This window comes from Oncorhynchus gorbuscha, linkage group LG01, assembly GCF_021184085.1.
Source record: "Oncorhynchus gorbuscha isolate QuinsamMale2020 ecotype Even-year linkage group LG01, OgorEven_v1.0, whole genome shotgun sequence".
In the NCBI taxonomy this organism is placed as follows: Eukaryota; Metazoa; Chordata; class Actinopteri; order Salmoniformes; family Salmonidae; genus Oncorhynchus; species Oncorhynchus gorbuscha.
In genome coordinates this window covers 77,516,408-77,535,412 of record NC_060173.1, presented here as the reverse complement: position 1 = coordinate 77,535,412, position 19,005 = coordinate 77,516,408, and the positions used below count along the sequence as shown (strand labels likewise).

The window sequence follows — 19,005 nt, the reverse complement described above, 5'->3', positions numbered from 1 at the left end:
GCCCATCCGCAGCAGGCATTCGGTCGTTTGGGACAGCTCTAGATGTAAATCTGTGCATTTTTTTTGTTATGAAATATGAATAATTGTGTGTTTTTCTTGCCTTTCATTAGTCCGAGGGATTTAGTTAAACCTATGCCGCTAGACATGGAAGAAAATGGGTCCCAAGGAACTCGACGACGACTCTCTGGCTCTAGGTACAGTATGTGGATGCATTATGGGTGCTAGGTCAGAGGGTTCCTGTGTGAGAACTGTCAGCTGTCAGTTTTTCTTAGCTGTAGTCTACTACATTATTGTTCACTTCTTCAGGATAGAATTGTAACCATTACTTGGAGGTGTTATAAAATGCTTAGATTGATTATGACACTTACAAAACGTGTATATTAGATCATTTATGGTGGAATTCTTGAGATGACATCAGTTGGAAAATATGGGACTTTTGTAGCCCATGGTGTCTTATGTCATTCCAAACCCCTATTCAGTTCAAACCTTTTACAAAGCTTCACTGGGATTCCATCTCTTCAATGCCATTATCTACCCCCCCCCCCCCCCCACGCACACAAAGACAATGTTGCAATACATTTTCTAGATACATGTTGCAAGCAAATTGCAATTGAATGACATAATTGCATGTCTAAGACAAAGGGTTTGACTCATTTAATAGTCCACAACCAGAGGGGATATATCGGCTAGATTGAGTAAATGTAGTCAGTAACTGAAGTAACAGTTGTTGCAGACATTTCAGTAACCTTTGAACTCCACTCATTTCCTGCCTTCTGAGTTGTTCTGAGAAATTGCCTTGACCACATGTTGGGGTCATGGGAAGCATTTTGGAGGAAAAACCAGTGTGCATCTCATGTGCATTATAATCAACATCTGGTCATTTATTTATATTCTGAAGTCTTTTGGTCAATAATTGTATGGATGGGATGATCTCATAGATATATCCTTATATTTCAGTCTCAATATGGAAAACTCCACATCTGTGGAGAAATGGAAACTTCACATGGATTTCTATTAAACCATTAAATTATGCATCTCATTCCTAATTAAAATCACAATAAATCTGCAGGCCTGCGTTGAATGCCAAGGGAGTGAGCAGTGACTTTCTAAAAAAAAAAAAACTTGCAAAGAACTTTGGAAAACTCACTCCCAAGTTTTTTTTAAGAGCAAACGCCTCCGGCCAACTGGAATACGGTCAGCTGACATCACCTTCAAGCAACCGGTCTTGAACCAAATAAATGGGAAATTCCACACGGTCGCAGTCATAACACTTTTAAAGAGCTCCTCGTTGACTCTTGTTTATTTGATATTCAATATTAGGCAAAATACACGTTTAGACCTCTCCTCATGGATCATTTTTGTTTTACCACCAGTGGTATTTTTTGGGATAGGTGCTTATCACGAACTCCACATAACTACAGAGTAATCTATTGGATCAAGTGCTGTAGTTTCAGCATGACCCTTTTGATATGTCATTGTAGAATTGTGTAATTTGGTAGCAGAGCCCATCTCTGGCTTTCTAGAGTAGCAGACTACCCAATTCAGTCTGTGGTTTGTCTGTTATTTGGAAATGAAAGCCACTCTCCATGAGCTGTTGTGCTGGGGGGGGGGGGGGGGGTGGATACATGTGTGCCGGTTTTATTTGTGGCTTCTCATACTTTGAGCCACAACTGCTTCTGAAAATTCACCCCGCTTTTCAATTGCAATGACTTGTGGAGACATTATGTGGCCCTTCATGCCATGCTACATTTGTTATCCTGCTACAGACCCTTCCAAAACACAGGCCCTTGTCCAAGGGTGGCAGTTTGTAGTGCACACAAACATGCATAGCTCTATGAACAGTGATATTCACTTGAGGATTTTCCAAATTAGACTCAACTAAATAATTGTATGTCTAGTTCTGCTTTGGCCGTTGGAAAAGTGACTTAATGTCTGCTAAAAGACAGCATCATTTTGCCACCGCAGCATCTGTTTGCAATGACATCTGGTCTCTCATTTTGAAATCCTTCGCTTGGCAACCTTGCATTTCTGAGTAGAGCGGCACATGCAGTGCCTTCAGGAAGTAGTCAGACCCCTTTTTCCACGTGGTGTTGTGTTACAGCCCGAATTCAATTCAATTAATTGATTCATTTGAGATATTGCGTCACCGATAACCCAAAATGTCAGCGGAATTAGGTTTTTAGAAATGTTTACAAATGGATTCAAAGTGAAAAGCTAAAATGTCTCGAGTCGATAAGTATTCAACTCTTTTGTTATGACCAGCCTAAATGTGTTCAGGAGTAAAAATGTGCTTAGCAAATCACGTAGGTTTCATGGACTCACTCTTATTTGCAATAATAGTGTTTATTGCACATAGAGTGGGGTACAGAGATGATTACTCCATCTCTGTACCCCACACATACAATTATCTGTAAGGTCCCTCAGTCGAGCAGAGATTCAACCACAAAGACCACTGAGGTTTTCCTATGGTTTGTTATGAAGGGCACTTATTGGCAGATGGGTAAAAGAAAGCAGACACTTAATATCCCCTTTGAGCATGATGCGGTTATTATTTTTACACTTTGGATGGTGTATCAATACATCTAGTCACTACGAAGATACAGGCACCCTTCCTAAATCAGTTGCCGTAGCGGAAGGAAAATGCTCAGGGATTTCACAATGAGGCCAATGTTGATTTTAAAACAGAGTTGAGTGGTTGTGATAGGAGAGAACTGAGGATGGATCAACAACATTGTAGTTACTCCACAATACTAACCTAAATGACAGAGCGAAAATAATTAAGGCTGTACAAAAAAACAAATATTCCAGAATATGCATCCTGTTGGCAATAAGGCACCAAGTGAATACTTCAAAAAATGTGGCAAAGAAGTTGAACTTTTTGTCCTGAATACAAAGCATTATGTTTGGGGCAAATCCAACACAACACCTCACTGAGTACCACTTCATATTTTCAAGAACAGTGTTGGCTGCATAATGTTATATGTATGCCTGTCATCAACAAGGACTGGGGAGTTTTTTTTTTTAGGATAAAAATAAATGGGATAGGGCTAAGCACAGGCAAAACCTGAGAGGAAAACCTGGTTCAGTCTGCTTTCCACCAGACACTGCAAGACAAATTCACCTTTCAGCAGGACAATAACCTAAAACACAAGGCCAAATATGCATTAGAGTATGCACAAAATTGAAGGTTCCTGAGGAGCAGAGTTACAGTTTTGACTTAAATCTGTATAAACATTTATGGCAACACTTAATGACTGTCAAGCAATGATCAACAACCAATGTGACAGAGCATGACAATAAAAAAATATATATATATATATTGTATTGTACAAATACTGTACAATCCAGGTGTGCAAAGCTCTTAGACTTACCCAGAAAGACACAGCTGTAATCGCTGCCAAAGGTGATCCTAACATGTATTGAACCAGGGGGTTGAATACTTATCTAATCAAGATATATTAGTGTTTTATTTTTATCCATTAATTACAATAATAAATCAAACATTTCTTCCACTTTGACATGAAATAGTATTTTGACAAAAAAAAAGTGACAAATCCATTTTAATCCCACTTTGTAACACATCAAAATGTGGAGAAAGTCTAGGGGTTTGAATACTCTCTGAAGGCTGTACAGGCCTATCCAAATGTAGGATCTTGATTTGTATCACCCTGTTGCAGGAGAACTTTCCTGAAATGCAGGAAATGTCAAACTTGTAGTATAAAAAGGCTTCTGACATTTTAATTTCCATTCAGACATTTCAAAAGTTGAGTTTTCCTTTTCAAAAAATGTATCTGCCCCTACAAAAATGTCCATTAGTTATAATGCACATAGTAATTCACACTTCCTGTTGCTGCAGAATTGTTTTCCGGTTGTAGCAAACTGCTGTAGCAAAGATCCTACATCTGTACAGGAAAGGAGTGCAGAAGGAGGATGGATGGTTTATAGATTTTCCTCCATGACAGCTGAGTGTTTTTCTTGGTGACATTCCTCTCCCTATCCTCCCAGCTATGTGAAGCCCGTGCTGATAATGAGAGACACCTTTTTTTTAATGATCTCAAATTGCAGGCTTCCCTCGGAGTGGAGCCGAGCGTGGAATTGGTATAGGTATTGTGAATCCCCGCAGCTGTTTCCAGACAACTTTAGCAGTCCAAGGGCACAGCTGCATTTGAATTCAGTTATTCCCATTTTAACTGCATCCACTGAAGATATCGTAAGTCTCAACCCTGGCAAATGAGAACACTGTCGCACATTGTAGAGGCTCAACTATTTGGACGTTTCTATTTTAGGTCTTCTGTTCTGAGTTGAAACTTTGCAGGAGTATAAATGGATTGGGTCTCTGCAAATATTTTGGACAATTAATTAAGCTCACAGTAGCACTAATCAAAGTGGTTGAAAGCTATGGCGAGAGGAATGGGCTGAATTCTACAACAGATCAATATTAGGAAAATATAGCTGCAAGCTGAAATCATTGGGGTCAAAGTTACTGCCCTATAACCATATTTTGTGTTATACCGCCAGAATGTAGCATACTGACAGCAGTACACCCTTATAACGAGCTACTGCACACCCATGTTTTCCATGGTAGAAGTTATAGGTCTTCGAGGCTAACGTGTTCGCTGTGAGGAGAGGAACTTGTGTAACTAGTACTGCAATTTCAAATCGAAATTTGCCATTTCAAACCACTTTGATTAGTGCTATTGTGAGCTTAATTAATTGTCCAAATATTTGCAGAGCCCCAATCCTTTTATACTCCTGCAAAGTTTCAACTCCGAACAGAAGAAGACCTAAAACAGAAACATCCAAATAGTTGAGCCTCTACAAACAGAAGTGTTATAAGTCTAGACCTTGGCAAATGAGATCTTCACTGGATGCGTTAAAGGGTAATATAGCTATTAATGTAAGGTTATGATAGCATAGACAAAAACCCTCAGAGTTCTAGCATTTGCAACATTTTCCCCTTGAAACTTTCCTGAGGGGTAAAAGCCTCTGTTCAGCCAGGAAAAGAGTTTCCAATTGGGCCAGGAACTATTGTAGGTTACAAATTAAACACAAAACACGGTCACAAAACTCTGAAAGCCAATAGAGGACAGCAGGTGTCATTCCCTCACTAAATGCGATGAACTTACATGAAAATGAACACATTTCGAAATACATTTTCAATACAGAATAGTATATACTGCGTTTGATACAGCATTTGTGCGATTATTATTATTATTATTAGGCCTATACATTTGTACAATGTTGTTCATCACATTTACAATACTGTTTGACAGATTCAATAGAGTAGATACAGATATCACACAGGCCTTGTTGTTTGTAGTTTCAGTGAAGAGGTCAGTGGCATTCCAGAGGCCACCCACACCACTCATAGCAACAGCATTAAATGTAAAGGAGAGGCAAAATCACTGAATTTGGCCAGTGGGAAAATGAAAACTTCTTCTAACAAAAAAATGTAATTGAGACCTTAAGACAAGCTTGTGTTTGCTAAGCCCGTCAGGTCTTGGGAATACAGAGGCTTTTATGTCTTGTGGATGGGATGCTTTATGCCTCAGAGAGCTAAAACAGACAGTGGCCATCATCCAGAGAACAGGGAATAATGGGTTGTCTTTGTTGTGCAGTTGAAGCCAAAGCACTGACCGTAAATACCAATGAGCGCTTATTCCTGGAGTTGTACTGAGTTAGTATACAAAATCAGTCAACTATATGTTAAAATTTCGCCAAATGAATTGGTAGGCTTGGCTATTGCAGGAATTTATGTGCTCGGTTTTATTACCAGAGAGAGCACATATTCGACACAGATTCCACGCAATAGCTCTGTGCAAATGGCGTCATAGTGCCTGGACAATACCAATGGTCAATAGTGTGTATGAAGTCTTGGCCTGTGCTTTGTCTCTGTTGTGTACTCTTCCACCTACCATCCACCTTCATAACAGAGCCTTTTGTGTGAAAAAGGTCAGAGAAAAATAGATAGAAGGACAGGGTTGAATAAAAGTATGTGAAGCAAATCTCTAGATGGCGCTATTCTCGCGCACATTATAATTTACCAGTTGTTCAGTCGGTATATTGAATATGTCACAGAAGCAGACATTTCACAGCCGTTAACCTGATGGTTACAAATGTGAGAAATATGTATCTTTCATAACGAATGCTAGTTTATGGCACTGTGGCCCATGTGTCATTTTATTTTTGGATTTCCTCTTGTGTCTTTTACATGGAAAACTGTAATCACAAAGCAAGATCGTAGTTAACGTTCCCTCTTGGGCCTTTGACATTTTGTAAAGCTCCAGTGCATGTGATGAGCATCAGGGGAGACCGCAGAGCAACAGGCTAATGCTTCTTTGATAAACACTCCTGTATAGACAATGCAGCATTGTCTCATAAAAGAATGAATGCAGTCTGATTATATATATTATAATTATGACTCGAAGGGGAAAAGCGCTCTCTTCTCCTGCATTTTTATGTAAATGTTGACCTCACAGAAAGGACAAACTTGTTCCTCTTTTTCAGTAGCGTACATGTTTTATATACACTCTTAGAAAAAAGGGTTCCAAAAAGGGTTCCAAAAGAGTTCTTCGACTATCCCCATAGGAGCCCCCTTTTTGGGACCAGATAAAACCGTGTTTGGTTCCAGGAAGAACTCTTGGGTCCCATGTAGAACCCTTATTGAAAATGGTCCTAAATGGAACCCCAAAAGGTTATGCCATGAACCAAAAAGGGTTCTCCTATGGGGACAGGTGAAAAAAAACCTTTTTAGGTTCTAGATGGCACTTTTTTTTCTAGGAGTTTAGACAGCTGAAGCGTTACGTGTATTTGATGGGTTTACAGTGCATTCAGAAATTATTCAGACCCCTTTACTTTTTCCACATTGTTACATTACAGCCTTATTCTAAAATTGATTTTAAATTGTGTTTTCCCCCTTATCAATCTACGCACAATACCCCATCATGAAAAAACAAAAAAAGGTTTCAAGATTGTTTTGCAAGTGTATAATTTTTTTTTTTTAAACATCACATAATATAATTAGAATATAATCATAATTATTCAGAACCTTTACTCAGTACTTTGTTGAAGCACCTTTCGAGTCTTCTTGGATATGACCCTAAAAGCTTGGCACACCTGTATTTGGGCAGTTTCTCTCAAGCTCTGTCAGGTTGGATGGCGAGTGTTGCTGCACAGCTATTTTCAGTTCCACCACAGGTGGACTCCAATTAAGTTGTAGAAACATCTAAGGGATGATCAATGGAAACAGGATGCACCTGAGCTCAATTTTGAGTTTCATAGCAAATCAAATCAAAGTTTATTTGTCACGTGCGACGAATACAACAGAATAGTTACAGTGAAATGCTTACTTACAGACTCTAGCCAATAGTGCAAAAAAGGTGTTAGGTGAACAATAGGTAAGTAAGTAAATAAATAAAACAGTAAAAAGACAGGCTATATACAGTAGTGAAGCTATAAAAGTAGCAAGGCTACATACAGACACCGGTTAGTCAAGCTATTTGAGGTAGTATGTACATGTAGATATGGTATGATGAACAGAGAGTAGCAGTAGCGTAAAGGAGGGGGTGGTAGGTGGCGGGACACAATGCAGATAGCCCGGTTAGCCAATGTGCGGGAGCACTGGTTGGTCGGCCCAATTGAGGTAGTATGTACATGAATGTATAGTTAAAGTGACTATGCATATATGATAAACAGAGAGTAGCAGCAGTGTAAAAAGAGGGGTGGGGGGGGGTCACACAATACAAATAGTCCAGGTAGCCATTTGCTTCGCTGTTCAGGAGTCTTATTTCTTGGGGGTAAAAACTGTTGAGAAGCCTTTTTGTCCTAGACTTCCACGCCGGTACCACTTGCCATGCGGTAGTAGAGAGAACAGTCTGTGGCTGGGTCTTTGACAATTTTTAGGGCCTTCCTCTGACACCGCCTAGTGTAGAGGTCCTGGATGGCAGGCAGCTTAGCCCTAGGGATGTACTGGGCCATACGCACTACCCTCTGTAGTGCCTTGCGGTCAGAGGCCGAGCAATTGCCGTACCAGGCAGTGATGCAACCAGTCAGGATGCTCTCGACGTTGCAGGCGTAGAACATTTTGAGGTTCTCAGGACCCATGCCAAATCTTTTTAGTTTCCTTAGGGGGAATAGGCTTTGTTGTGCACTCTTCACGACTGTCTTGGTGTGTTTGGACCATTCTAGTTTGTTGTTGATATGGACATCGAGGAACTTGAAGCTCTCAACCTGCTCCACTACAGCCCCGTTGATGAGAATGGGGGCGTGCTCAGTGCTCCTTTTCCTGTAGTCCACAATCATCTCCTTAGTCTTGGTTACGTTGAGGGATAGGTTGTTATTCTGGCACCACCCGGCCAGGTCTCTGGCCTCCTCCCTATAGGCTGTCTCGTCGTTGTCGGTGATCAGGCCTACCACTGTTGTGTCATCTGCAAACTTAATGATGGTGTTGGAGTTGTGCCTGGCCATGCAGTCGTGGGTGAACAGGGAGTACAGGAGGGGACTAAGCACGCACCCCTGGGGAGCTCCAGTGTTGCGAATCAGCGTGGCAGATGTGTTGCTACCTACCCCCACCACCTGGGGGCGGCCCATCAGGAAGTGCAGGATCTAGTTGCAGAGGGAGGTGTTTAGTCCCAGGTTCCTTAGCTTAGTGATGAGCATTGAGGGTTCTATGGTGTTGAATGCTGAGCTGTAATCAATTAATAGTATTCTCACATAAGTGTACATTTTGTCCAGGTGGGAAAGGGCAGTGTGAAGTGCAAAAGAGATTGCATCATCTGTGAATCTGTTTGGGCGGTATGCAAATTGGAGTGGGTCTAGGGTTTCTGGGATAATAGTGTTGATGTGAGCCATTACCAACCTTTCAAAGCATGGCTACGGATGTGAGTGCTACGGGTCGGAGCCCTGCCACATAAGACGAGTGTCGGAGCTGGTGTAATATGACTCAATCTTAGCCCTGTATTGGCGCTTTGCCTGTTTGATGGTTCAACGGAGGGCATAGCAGGATTTCTTGTAAGCTTCCGGGTTAAAGTCACATACCTTGAAAGCGGCAACTCTACCCTTTAGCTCAGTGCGAATGTTGCCTGTAACCCATGGCTTCTGGTTGGGGTATGTACGTATAGTCACTGTAGGGCGGGGGGGGGGGGGGGGCGCGTCCTCGATGCACTTATTGATATAGCCAGTGACTGATGTAATGTACTCCTCAATGCCATCGTAAGAATCCCGGAACATGTTCCAGTCTGTGATAGCATCTGCTTCATCTGACCACTTTTTTTTTATAGACCGAGTTACTGGTGTTTCCTGCTTTTTAATTTTTGCTTGTAATGAGGAATCAGGAGTATAGAGTTGTGGTCAGATTTACCAAATGGTTGGCAAGGGAGAGCTTTGTACGCATCTCTGTGTGTGGAGTACAGGTGATCTAGAATTGTTTTCACTCTGGTTGCACATTTAACACGTTGATAGAAATTTGGTAGAACTGATTTAAGTTTCCCTGCATTAAAGTCTCTGGCCACTAGGAGCACTGCCTCTGGGTGAGTGGTTTCCTCTTTGCTTATTTCCTTATACAGCTGACTGAGTGCGGTCTTAGTGCCAACATCTGTCTGTGGTGGTAAATAAACAGCCACAAAAGTATAGCTGAAAACTCTCTAGACAAGTAGTGTGGCCTGCAATTCATCACAATATAATCTACTTCAGGCGAGCAAAATCTAGGATATAACATAGGATATAACGTTTTTGATGTCCCGTTGGTAGGATATTCGTGATCGTACCTCGTCTAATTTATTGTCCAGTGATTGCACGTTGGCGAGTAGTATTGACGTTTACGGCAGCTTTCCCAGTCGCCTTCTCTGGGTCCTGATCAGGCATCTTTGTCCTCTGTACCTGCGTCGCTTCCTCTTGCAAATAACGGGGATGTCGGCCCTGTGGGGTGTTTGGAGAATGTCTTGTGTGTCGTCCTTGTTACAGAAAAAATCTCGAATCCGAGGTGAGTGATCTGTGTCCTGATATCCAGAAGGTATTTTTTGCCGTAAGATACAGTAGCAGAAACATTATGTACAAAATAAATGACAAATAACGCAAAAACCCCCACATAATAGCACAATTGGTTGGGCGCCCATAAAACCGCTTTCATTTCTTCCTGCGCCGTTTTACAGGGCCTGAATACTTATGTAAATAAGGTATTTCATTTATTTTATTTTTTTGAACTTGCAAAGATTTCCAAACTTGTTTTCTGTAGATGGATGAGGATTATATATTTTTTAATCAATTGTAGAATAAGGCTGTAACGTAACAAAATGTGGAAAAAGGGAAGGGAAGGGAAGGGGTCTGAAATACTGAAATACCTCAAGCTGAACTTCGGCAAGACGGAGCTGCTCTTCCTCCCGGGGAAGGACTGCCCGTTCCATGATCTCGCCATCACGGTTGACAACTCCATTGTGTCCTCCTCCCAGAGCGCTAAGAACCTTGGCGTGATCCTGGACAACAAACTGTCGTTCTCAACTAACATCAAGGCGGTGGCCCGTTCCTGTAGGTTCATGCTCTACAACATCCGCAGAGTACGACCCTGCCTCACACAGGAAGCGGCGCAGGTCCTAATCCAGGCACTTGTCATCTCCCGTCTGGATTACTGCAACTCGCTGTTGGCTGGGCTCCCTGCCTGTGCCATTAAACCCCTACAACTCATCCAGAACGCCGCAGCCCGTCTAGTGTTCAACCTTCCCAAGTTCTCTCACGTCACCCCGCTCCTCCGCTCTCTCCACTGGCTTCCAGTTGAAGCTCGCATCCGCTACAAGACCATGGTGCTTGCCTACGGAGCTGTGAGGGGAACGGCACCTCAGTACCTCCAGGCTCTGATCAGGCCCTACACCCAAATAAGGGCACTGCGTTCATCCACCTCTGGCCTGCTCGCCTCCCTACCACTGAGGAAGTACAGTTCCCGCTCAGCTCAGTCAAAACTGTTCGCTGCTCTGGCTCCCCAATGGTGGAACAAACTCCCTCACGACGCCAGGACAGCGGAGTCAATCACCACCTTCCGGAGACACCTGAAACCCCACCTCTTTAAGGAATACCTAGGATAGGATAAAGTAATCCTTCTCACCCCCTCCCCCCTTAAAATATTTAGATGCACTATTGTAAAGTGGTTGTTCCACTGGATGTCATAAGGTGAATGCACCAATTTGTAAGTCGCTCTGGATAAGAGCGTCTGCTAAATGACTTAAATGTAAATGTAAATGTAAATACTTTCTGAATGCACTGTAAACTGCTCCTAATTTCAGCTCTTATCACTCCAAAAGCAATGGATTTAAACATACACATGGACAGGAACATATTACTTGTCGTTTTCTTATCTTAATGCTTGGCAGATGTTCACCCTGTCTTTACTGGGCCAAGTTACTTGCCTAAACTGAGAAAGTTCTGGTAGAAGCATATTTGACCTTTGAAATAAGGTGTGGGGAGAGAACAGGTCAGACAAGGTTGATCTCTTCTGTAACGTTATGTAGTGTCATGGACATGGAATTCAAGGATCACCCAGAATGATTTGGAATCTCTTTGATTGACAGACTGCCTGACTAACTTACTACCAGCTGGAGTCCCAGTGGTATTAAGAAGGATATAATGTACTATAGTCTCATAAGGAACGGCTGGGTGCCGTTTATAGTACACTACTTTTTGACCAGTAGTGCACTATATAGGGAAATATGGTGCCATTTGGGATGTGCCCAATGTTACTGAAGTGAAATAAGGCGATTCATAACAGAAGGTTATAACATACTGTATATTAATGCTAAGCCACTCTGGAGTTAATATTGCCCCCTGGATACAGTTGTCTAAATAAGGGTGTGAAAAGCCTGCATACGGACATGTTATGGGAACATTTTTTTGTTTTGCCTAAAATAATAAGGTATACACATAGGAAGTGGGGAGTTCTCATAGTTTCTTTTTTTTCCTTATATATTTTTTTTAATCTCCTGCCATCCGTCCCACACAGCTCCTGGAGTAATGGCCTTTCCAGACCTTCTCTAAACAGCTTGTGTTTACTGTGAGCAACCTCTCACCAAATTACCAGCTGTGTCCCTGGTCCTGTGTTTTGTCTTTCCACAGGGATTTCCCTTCTCTGCAACCCAACCCCCAATCCCTGTCGCTCCGATTCCCACCCACTAATGCCTCCAACCACAAGTCGTCCCTTATCGTCTGATAGGGCTTTTCTGTTGAATGAAGGACAAACTCCAAAGGCAAAAGAGTATGTACAGAGGAAGTATACTAAGATCGTGTGTTTCAGTAGAGATTCCTCTGTTTGTTACACTTGGAGCATGAACTGACACTTGATCATTGGACTGTAACAAGCACCTAGTTCTCTTTATTTTAAGTGAAAGAACCAGGGAAGGGGACATCTATAGTACATAGTAGGGCAGAGGGTGCAGGAGAAGACTTTGACGTAGTTGAACCTATGTTGATCTGGCACTCTCATTGTAAGATGTAGGACATTTAGTTGAGTCCATTGTACGCTGACTACCCAAGGTCAAACTGTAGCTTCCTGCTTTTTTTTGTTGCATATTCAATGGGCAGACGGTGACCTCTTGCGTAGATTGTTCCATTTACAACCACTATGATTTAGCAAACAAAATACAACACAGGACTGTTCAAACTACTTTAAGTACTGTGTAATAGACGGTAAAAGGCAGCATCTCTGAGCCCTGAGTTTCAGGTCATGTTTCAACCTGCATGTCATTCCTGACATTATCAAGTAGTATGGAACTGAAAAATGTTGATATAGATAATGTTCCTCTGTAAAAAAAAAGAAAAGAAAAAAAAGAGAGAATCTAACACCAACCTGCATATTGGTGCTGTAAATCCTGATATATTCTTCTGAGTTTAGCTTGACTTTCTTCATATACCTGTTGAATAGTCCAACATCTATTATGTGCTGAGTAGCTGTGCGAATAAAGCATTGGAAAGCAGGAGGCTATTAAATCGGGCCTTGGTAAGCTGCTGGGGTTAGTAATACGTAGGGTGAGAGTGGGTGAAAACACGCTTTGTTGATGATGTTTCACTTACGTTATGAAATACACTTTTCCAAGACAATTTTGATTATTTATGTTCTAAATCGGTCGGTGGGGGTCTGTCTCGCATGTCATTAACAGTAGGTCCAAAAAGTTGCAATTTGTAACCTAATACATCCGACAATAAGCACCTAGCTATGTTGACAAAGCCGTGCAGGTTTCTCATAACTTTTGAGGATTTTACATTTTGTGGTCGCCGTCTTCAAAGTTGTTTCCTCGGGTTGCAAAATTAACAACACGAGCTGAATGAAATGTAAAAAGGCTTTGAAAATAAAGGGCTTGGTATACGCTCAGTGATCTGTTAACATTTCACAGAGACGCTCGTTTTTTAACAGATTATGGTAGAGACATGAGGTTTAGACCATTTGTTTTCTTAGAGGATTATCTACACAATTGAACATTTTTACCCGTTGGTAAAAAGATGCGGTTTAGATTGGACACCCTATAATAAGTTCTGACAGACTCCATTAGTTAACACTCACTATTTCATCACCGGCCTGTACAGTAGACCTAATCAGGCAGAATGCTCAGCTACATACAGATGTCAGATCTTAATTTGATCACTGTTTTGTCGCTGAAAAGTTCAGCATCAGGAAATTCAAATGAGCCTGAAAACCCAGAGTTCTTTTTTTCTTTCCATGCGGGGCAGTTGAGTCATTCGGACCAGTGCAAGCTCTCGCTCTCTCAAATGTTAAAAGCACTAGACAGAATATCAATAAATAACCCACTGCTAACTGTAGGCCTATAGGTCCAATTACTGCAACGTTTAAATACATTTAAAAAAATAAAAAATCTGAGATGCATCAATACACATCAACAATCGTTGTTTTATATAGCTTAACACAAGATGGATATTGGTCTCCATGATGACATACAACACGTGTCAAGTGTATCCGAAATGCAGCCATACAGTAAGCTAAACCTTAGGCTACAGTAGGCTATAAAAACTAATTGCACACAGGCCTATAATATCACAAAGACCAGATGAAATTGAGAATAGTGAGGCAGCCTACGGAATGGAGCGTAATGTCGCATAAAAGAGCAACTGATTTTTAAAGCCAAAAAACGCAGCCCGTGATTTTTACAGTGTGTGTGTGTGTATATAGTGAATACAGAAAGTATTCAGACCCCTTGACTTTTTCCACATTTTGTTATGGTACAGCCTTCTTCTAAAATGGATGACTTTTTTTCTCCATTAATCTACACACAATATCCCATAATAACAAAGCAAAAACTTATTTTTAATACATTTGCAAAAAAATCTAAAAATAAGTTTAAGTATTCAGACCCTTTTCTCAGTACTTTGTTGAAGCACCTTTGACAGCGATTACAGCCTCGAGTCTTGGGTATGACGCTACAAGCTTGGAACATCTGTATTTGGAGTTTCTCCCATTCTTCTCTGCAGATCCTCTCAAGCTCTGTCAGGTTGGGTGGGGAGCGTCGCTGCACAGCTGTTGTCAGGTGTCTCCAGAGATGTTTGATCGGGTTCATGTCCAGGCCACTCAAGGACATTCAGAGACTTGTCCCGAAGCCACTCCTGCTTTGTCTTGGCTGTGTGCTTAGGGTCGTTGTCCTGTTGGTAGGTGAACCTTCGCCCCAGTATGAGGTCGTGAGTGCTCTGGAGCAGGTTTTTATCAAGGATCTCTCTGTACATTGCGCCGTTCATCTTTCCCTCGATCCTGACTATTCTCCCAGTTCCTGGCGCTGAAAAACATCCCCACAACATTATGCTGCCACGACCATGCTTCACTGTAGGGATGGTGCCAAGTTTCCTCCAGACATGACGCTTCGCATTCAGGCCAAAGAGTTCAATCTTGGTTTCATAAGACCAGATAATCTTGTTTCTCATGATCTGAGAGTCCTTTAGGTGCCTTTTGGCAAACTCCAAATGGGCTGTCATGTGGTTTCCGTCTGTCCACTTTACAATAAAGCCCTGATTGGTGGAGTGCTGCAGAGATCTTTGTCCTTCTGGAAGGTTCCTCCATCTCCACATAGAGTGACCATCAGGTTCTTGGTCACCTCCCTGAACAAGGCTCTTCTCCCCCGATTGCTCAGTTTGGCCGGGCGGCCAGCTCTAGGAAGAGTCTTGGTGGTTCCAAACTTCTTCCATTTAAGAATGATGGAGGCCACTGTGTCCTTGGGGACCTTCAATGCAGCAGAAATGTTTTTGTACTCTCCCAGATTTGTGCATTGACACAATCCTGTCCCGGAGCTCTCTGTCAAAGCTCATGGCTTGGTTTTTGCTCTGACATGCACGGTCAACTATAGGATCATTTTATATTGACAGGTTTGTGCCTTTCCAAATCATGTCAATTAAATTGACCACTGTTGGACTCCAATCATGTTGTGGAAACATCTCAAGGATGATCAATGCAAACGGGATGTACCTGAGCTCAATTTCGAGTCTCATAGCAAACAGTCTGAATGGTTATGTATTTTCATACATTTACAAAAATATGGCTGTTTCATAAAGTGGAAAAAGGGAAGGGGTCTGAATATTTTCCGAATGCATTATTGTTATGGTCTTGGGAGTGGATGGCCCTTACATAGGTGAGATTTCCATTGCTTAGCTGGTATGCACTGACTACAGTAGCGTAGGCATACTGTACTTTTCAGTTTTATGCCAGCATTTGAAGTCATCCTGTATTGTGTCGCTTTAATATTTAATTTCATAAAGCTATCAAGATGTTTTATGCATTTAAGCTGATTAAAAGATGATTTAATTGAGCTTGAGATTGGAACCCATGCCGACTCTGGAATATTTGTGAGGACACATCATTTATTCAGTCTATTTCTTGCCTTGAACACAAAAATTATTGATAAAAAAATAAAAAGATTTTCTCTCAACCCCCTACAAATATGTACAATTATTATAATCCACATAAGAATACAGCGCTTCTCTTGTGAAGCCTGCATGTAGACTACATACAGTAGGTTACTTGAACTGGCGCCCTAGTGGACCTGCAGTCTAAGATACAATGTATGTAGCTACAGTACTGCATTGTATACAAACACCGCTTCGAGGTGCCCCCTGACTGGGATTTCTAAATATTTCTTTAGATATTCAAATCCTCCTGCTGTAGGATTATTTTCCTACTGCGGGAAATGGGTCAAATTAAGATCCGACATCTGTAGTAACCACTACTGTAATGAACAACGTCACTTAGATCACATCATTTGACCTAGCTTCCCAGGCACCCTGCAACAACCTCTTTTCTGTTTTAAGATTGACTTCTCTAATGCTATTTTACTATTTCCGATTTAAACCAAAACCAGACATGCTGGATTCATTTAAAGAAATGTTGATCAGACGTTGTAAACAATAAAGTGTATTCCGAATGGAGACTTGTGGATTCATCAGATGTATAATACTAAGGTAATGCCGCTACTGTAGGTACGTTATCTTAGATAAGGCTGATTTAATCATGTCAATCTCAACAGCCCTATGCAAATCAATACAAATCAGAGGCTTGAGGCAAAGTCTGTTGTCGTCTATAAGGATATGTTTATCAGAAGTCATCAGAAAGCAATCATCCAGAAGTGATTTATAAGATTAGCTTACAGGGAATCTGTTCCAAACCCTCGTCTCAGCAACTAGAGCACCCTAGAAACATCTGAGCAGGCATGTAATCTCATTCGTTGGCAGGCTTGTTCATGGGAGTAAGATACACACACAGAGCTGCTGATGTGATTTCAGAGTGAATCACCTCGAAGAAGCAGGGTGTGGTGGTGGGCTGTGTTTGGGATAATGAATGGCAAACACATACAAAGTAACACCTGATTGAATGAAGTGTTGGAAAAGTGTCCCAGGCATGCTATTGTAGCCAGGCTCAAGGAGGCGGACAGATAGCTAGCGGACACAGTGTGGTTTGGACTGGAGGATATGAGAGGAAGTTGATAAACTCGCTGTGAATGTGATGGATGGCAGGGCTGTGTTGTTTCACCGCCCTGCCCACAGGTTCACGGCTCTAGCGCAGTGTGCAGGGAGGTAAAGTAAAGCTGATTTAGCCCTTTGCTTATTACTGAAGGTGGGGGAGTTCACTCACTCACTCACTGAACTGAAGCTCTACCGATACACCGGGCTTAAGAGATTTCTGCAACCGACTGACTGAGGGGGCCCACTGTGTGAAGGGATTTGAAGTACAGGAGACTACAGATTTTCTGATGTCACCACCTGGGCGGGGCATTAAGGTAGGCCCGGTCTCCTCTGCTCCAACAGTCCTAGCATAGCGGAGTCTGTCTTTGAACGCAGTGGAGATGGCAGGTCTTTAAGAGGGGAGAATTCAACACGGAGGCCAAGAGGTAAGAAGGCGTTACAGGTTAATGATTGGAGGACAGGATCTGTTTTAGGACGAATGTGTAGCCAGCATTTGAAAATAAAGTACAGGTGGACTTGAAGCACTCTAGTTTTGCTCTACTTCCTAGAGCACCCTGTCTAACTTTTGTTGCGTTGTTTCTTCCCTAAGACCGCGTTGAAGGGGAACATGGTGGGTGTACATGCCTTCAGTTTTAGGATTATCTACACTTGTGTATTACTGCTATGATTCTTGAAAGTACATGCCTGGGTAAGAACTTCAGACAAGACAATGTGGGCCATGTTGCTTGCACTGTCTTACAAGAATGTTGTAAGACCCGTTGGTTTGAGTAGCTAGTTTACTGGTTGTAGTTTGCTTGGATTCAATGGTTTTGTGGGAGTGTACAGTAGAGTTTCTGTTAACCCTGTATGTGTGAGGGCCGGTTCAGTAGATTACACAGGCAAGGCAATAAAAATAAAAAGTGGTTTGGACGTTGGTGGTGGTATGCATTGTTGCACTCTCGCTTCTTAAAATACACAGGGTGTTGTCCAGAGGAGAGCAGGAAGGCTTGTTTGCATAGCCACTTTGTTTGTCGCTTTGTTCATGAACCTACCTTTCCCCAAGGGACCTTTTTTTTTGGCTACACAGCCGGTAAGAGATTTCAACAGCGGGAAGGCTTCCTAATCTTTATGCATCAACTCTCAGTAAAATAATTCCATGTATTCACTGAACATAACTTCAGCTTGGCAACTCCAAGAACACTCTTGTCAGTCAGAAGCATGAACAATCTGTTTTCCCCCCATCAAATATTTACTTTTCCCCTCAGGGTTTCCCATTGATTATGAAAGAATTTCATGGAAGAGGCTGAAACTGTCTTTCACGGGAACATGCCTATGATCCAGCTGCAAACATGTCCATTGGAATGTAAGGAATTTAGACAGTCCTTGTGGTGATGTTATTTGTGCCTTCCTTATTGGTTCAAAACAAATATAAGAATGGCATGTCAGGATATTACTGGTTTAAAAATGGTAACAATCAAAACCGAATGTATTTAATACAGGCCAGCGAGTAGGCTTGAGCAGGTTGCCTGCTTCCCAGCCCCTTCGGCTTATTCATTCAGAGGAGCGAGTAGCAGCCTCCCTGATGCCAGCGATTTGATATTGCAATACTTGTTTTATAGGTTGGTTAATTATGTTTGCCCTAACAAAGACCCGGAAGTAGCCATCAAAGGTACGACACTATAACAAAGTCTGTGGATTGATTTGGAGACACCATAGTCATTACTGTTGAACTTCTATGGACTGTTGTTTCGCTCTCACTCACTCACTCACTCACTCACTCACTCACTCACTCACTCACTCACTCACTCACTCACTCACTCACTCACTCACTCACTCACACACATGAAGGCATCTCAGGTATATGAAAGTCTGTAGCAGTATCTGGATATTATGCCTTTGAGCTATAGTCCTATTTGTGCATCATCAGACTATAATGGAAGGAACAGGCCACATGCCTTTGATGCTAATCTAACTGTAGGATTATGAAAATGCAATATGGCTTCTTGTGTGCCGTCTGGATGTATTTAGTTATTGTCTTCTTTAGGTAGACTGAATGCGGACCTTCCTGCAGCTGCGTTGCACATTTGTGCAGTA

At 41.9% G+C, this 19,005-nt stretch overlaps 1 protein-coding gene across 1 annotated transcript in view; it reads left to right on the top strand.

Annotated features, from left to right (window-relative positions):
• The window catches only part of LOC124042698 (cordon-bleu protein-like 1), a 35,443-nt gene that overhangs the window by 629 nt on the left and 15,809 nt on the right, over window positions 1-19,005 (top strand). The window contains 1 exon segment of the mRNA XM_046360789.1: window positions 111-194. Within this exon segment, the coding sequence (XP_046216745.1) occupies window positions 111-194 (84 nt within the window).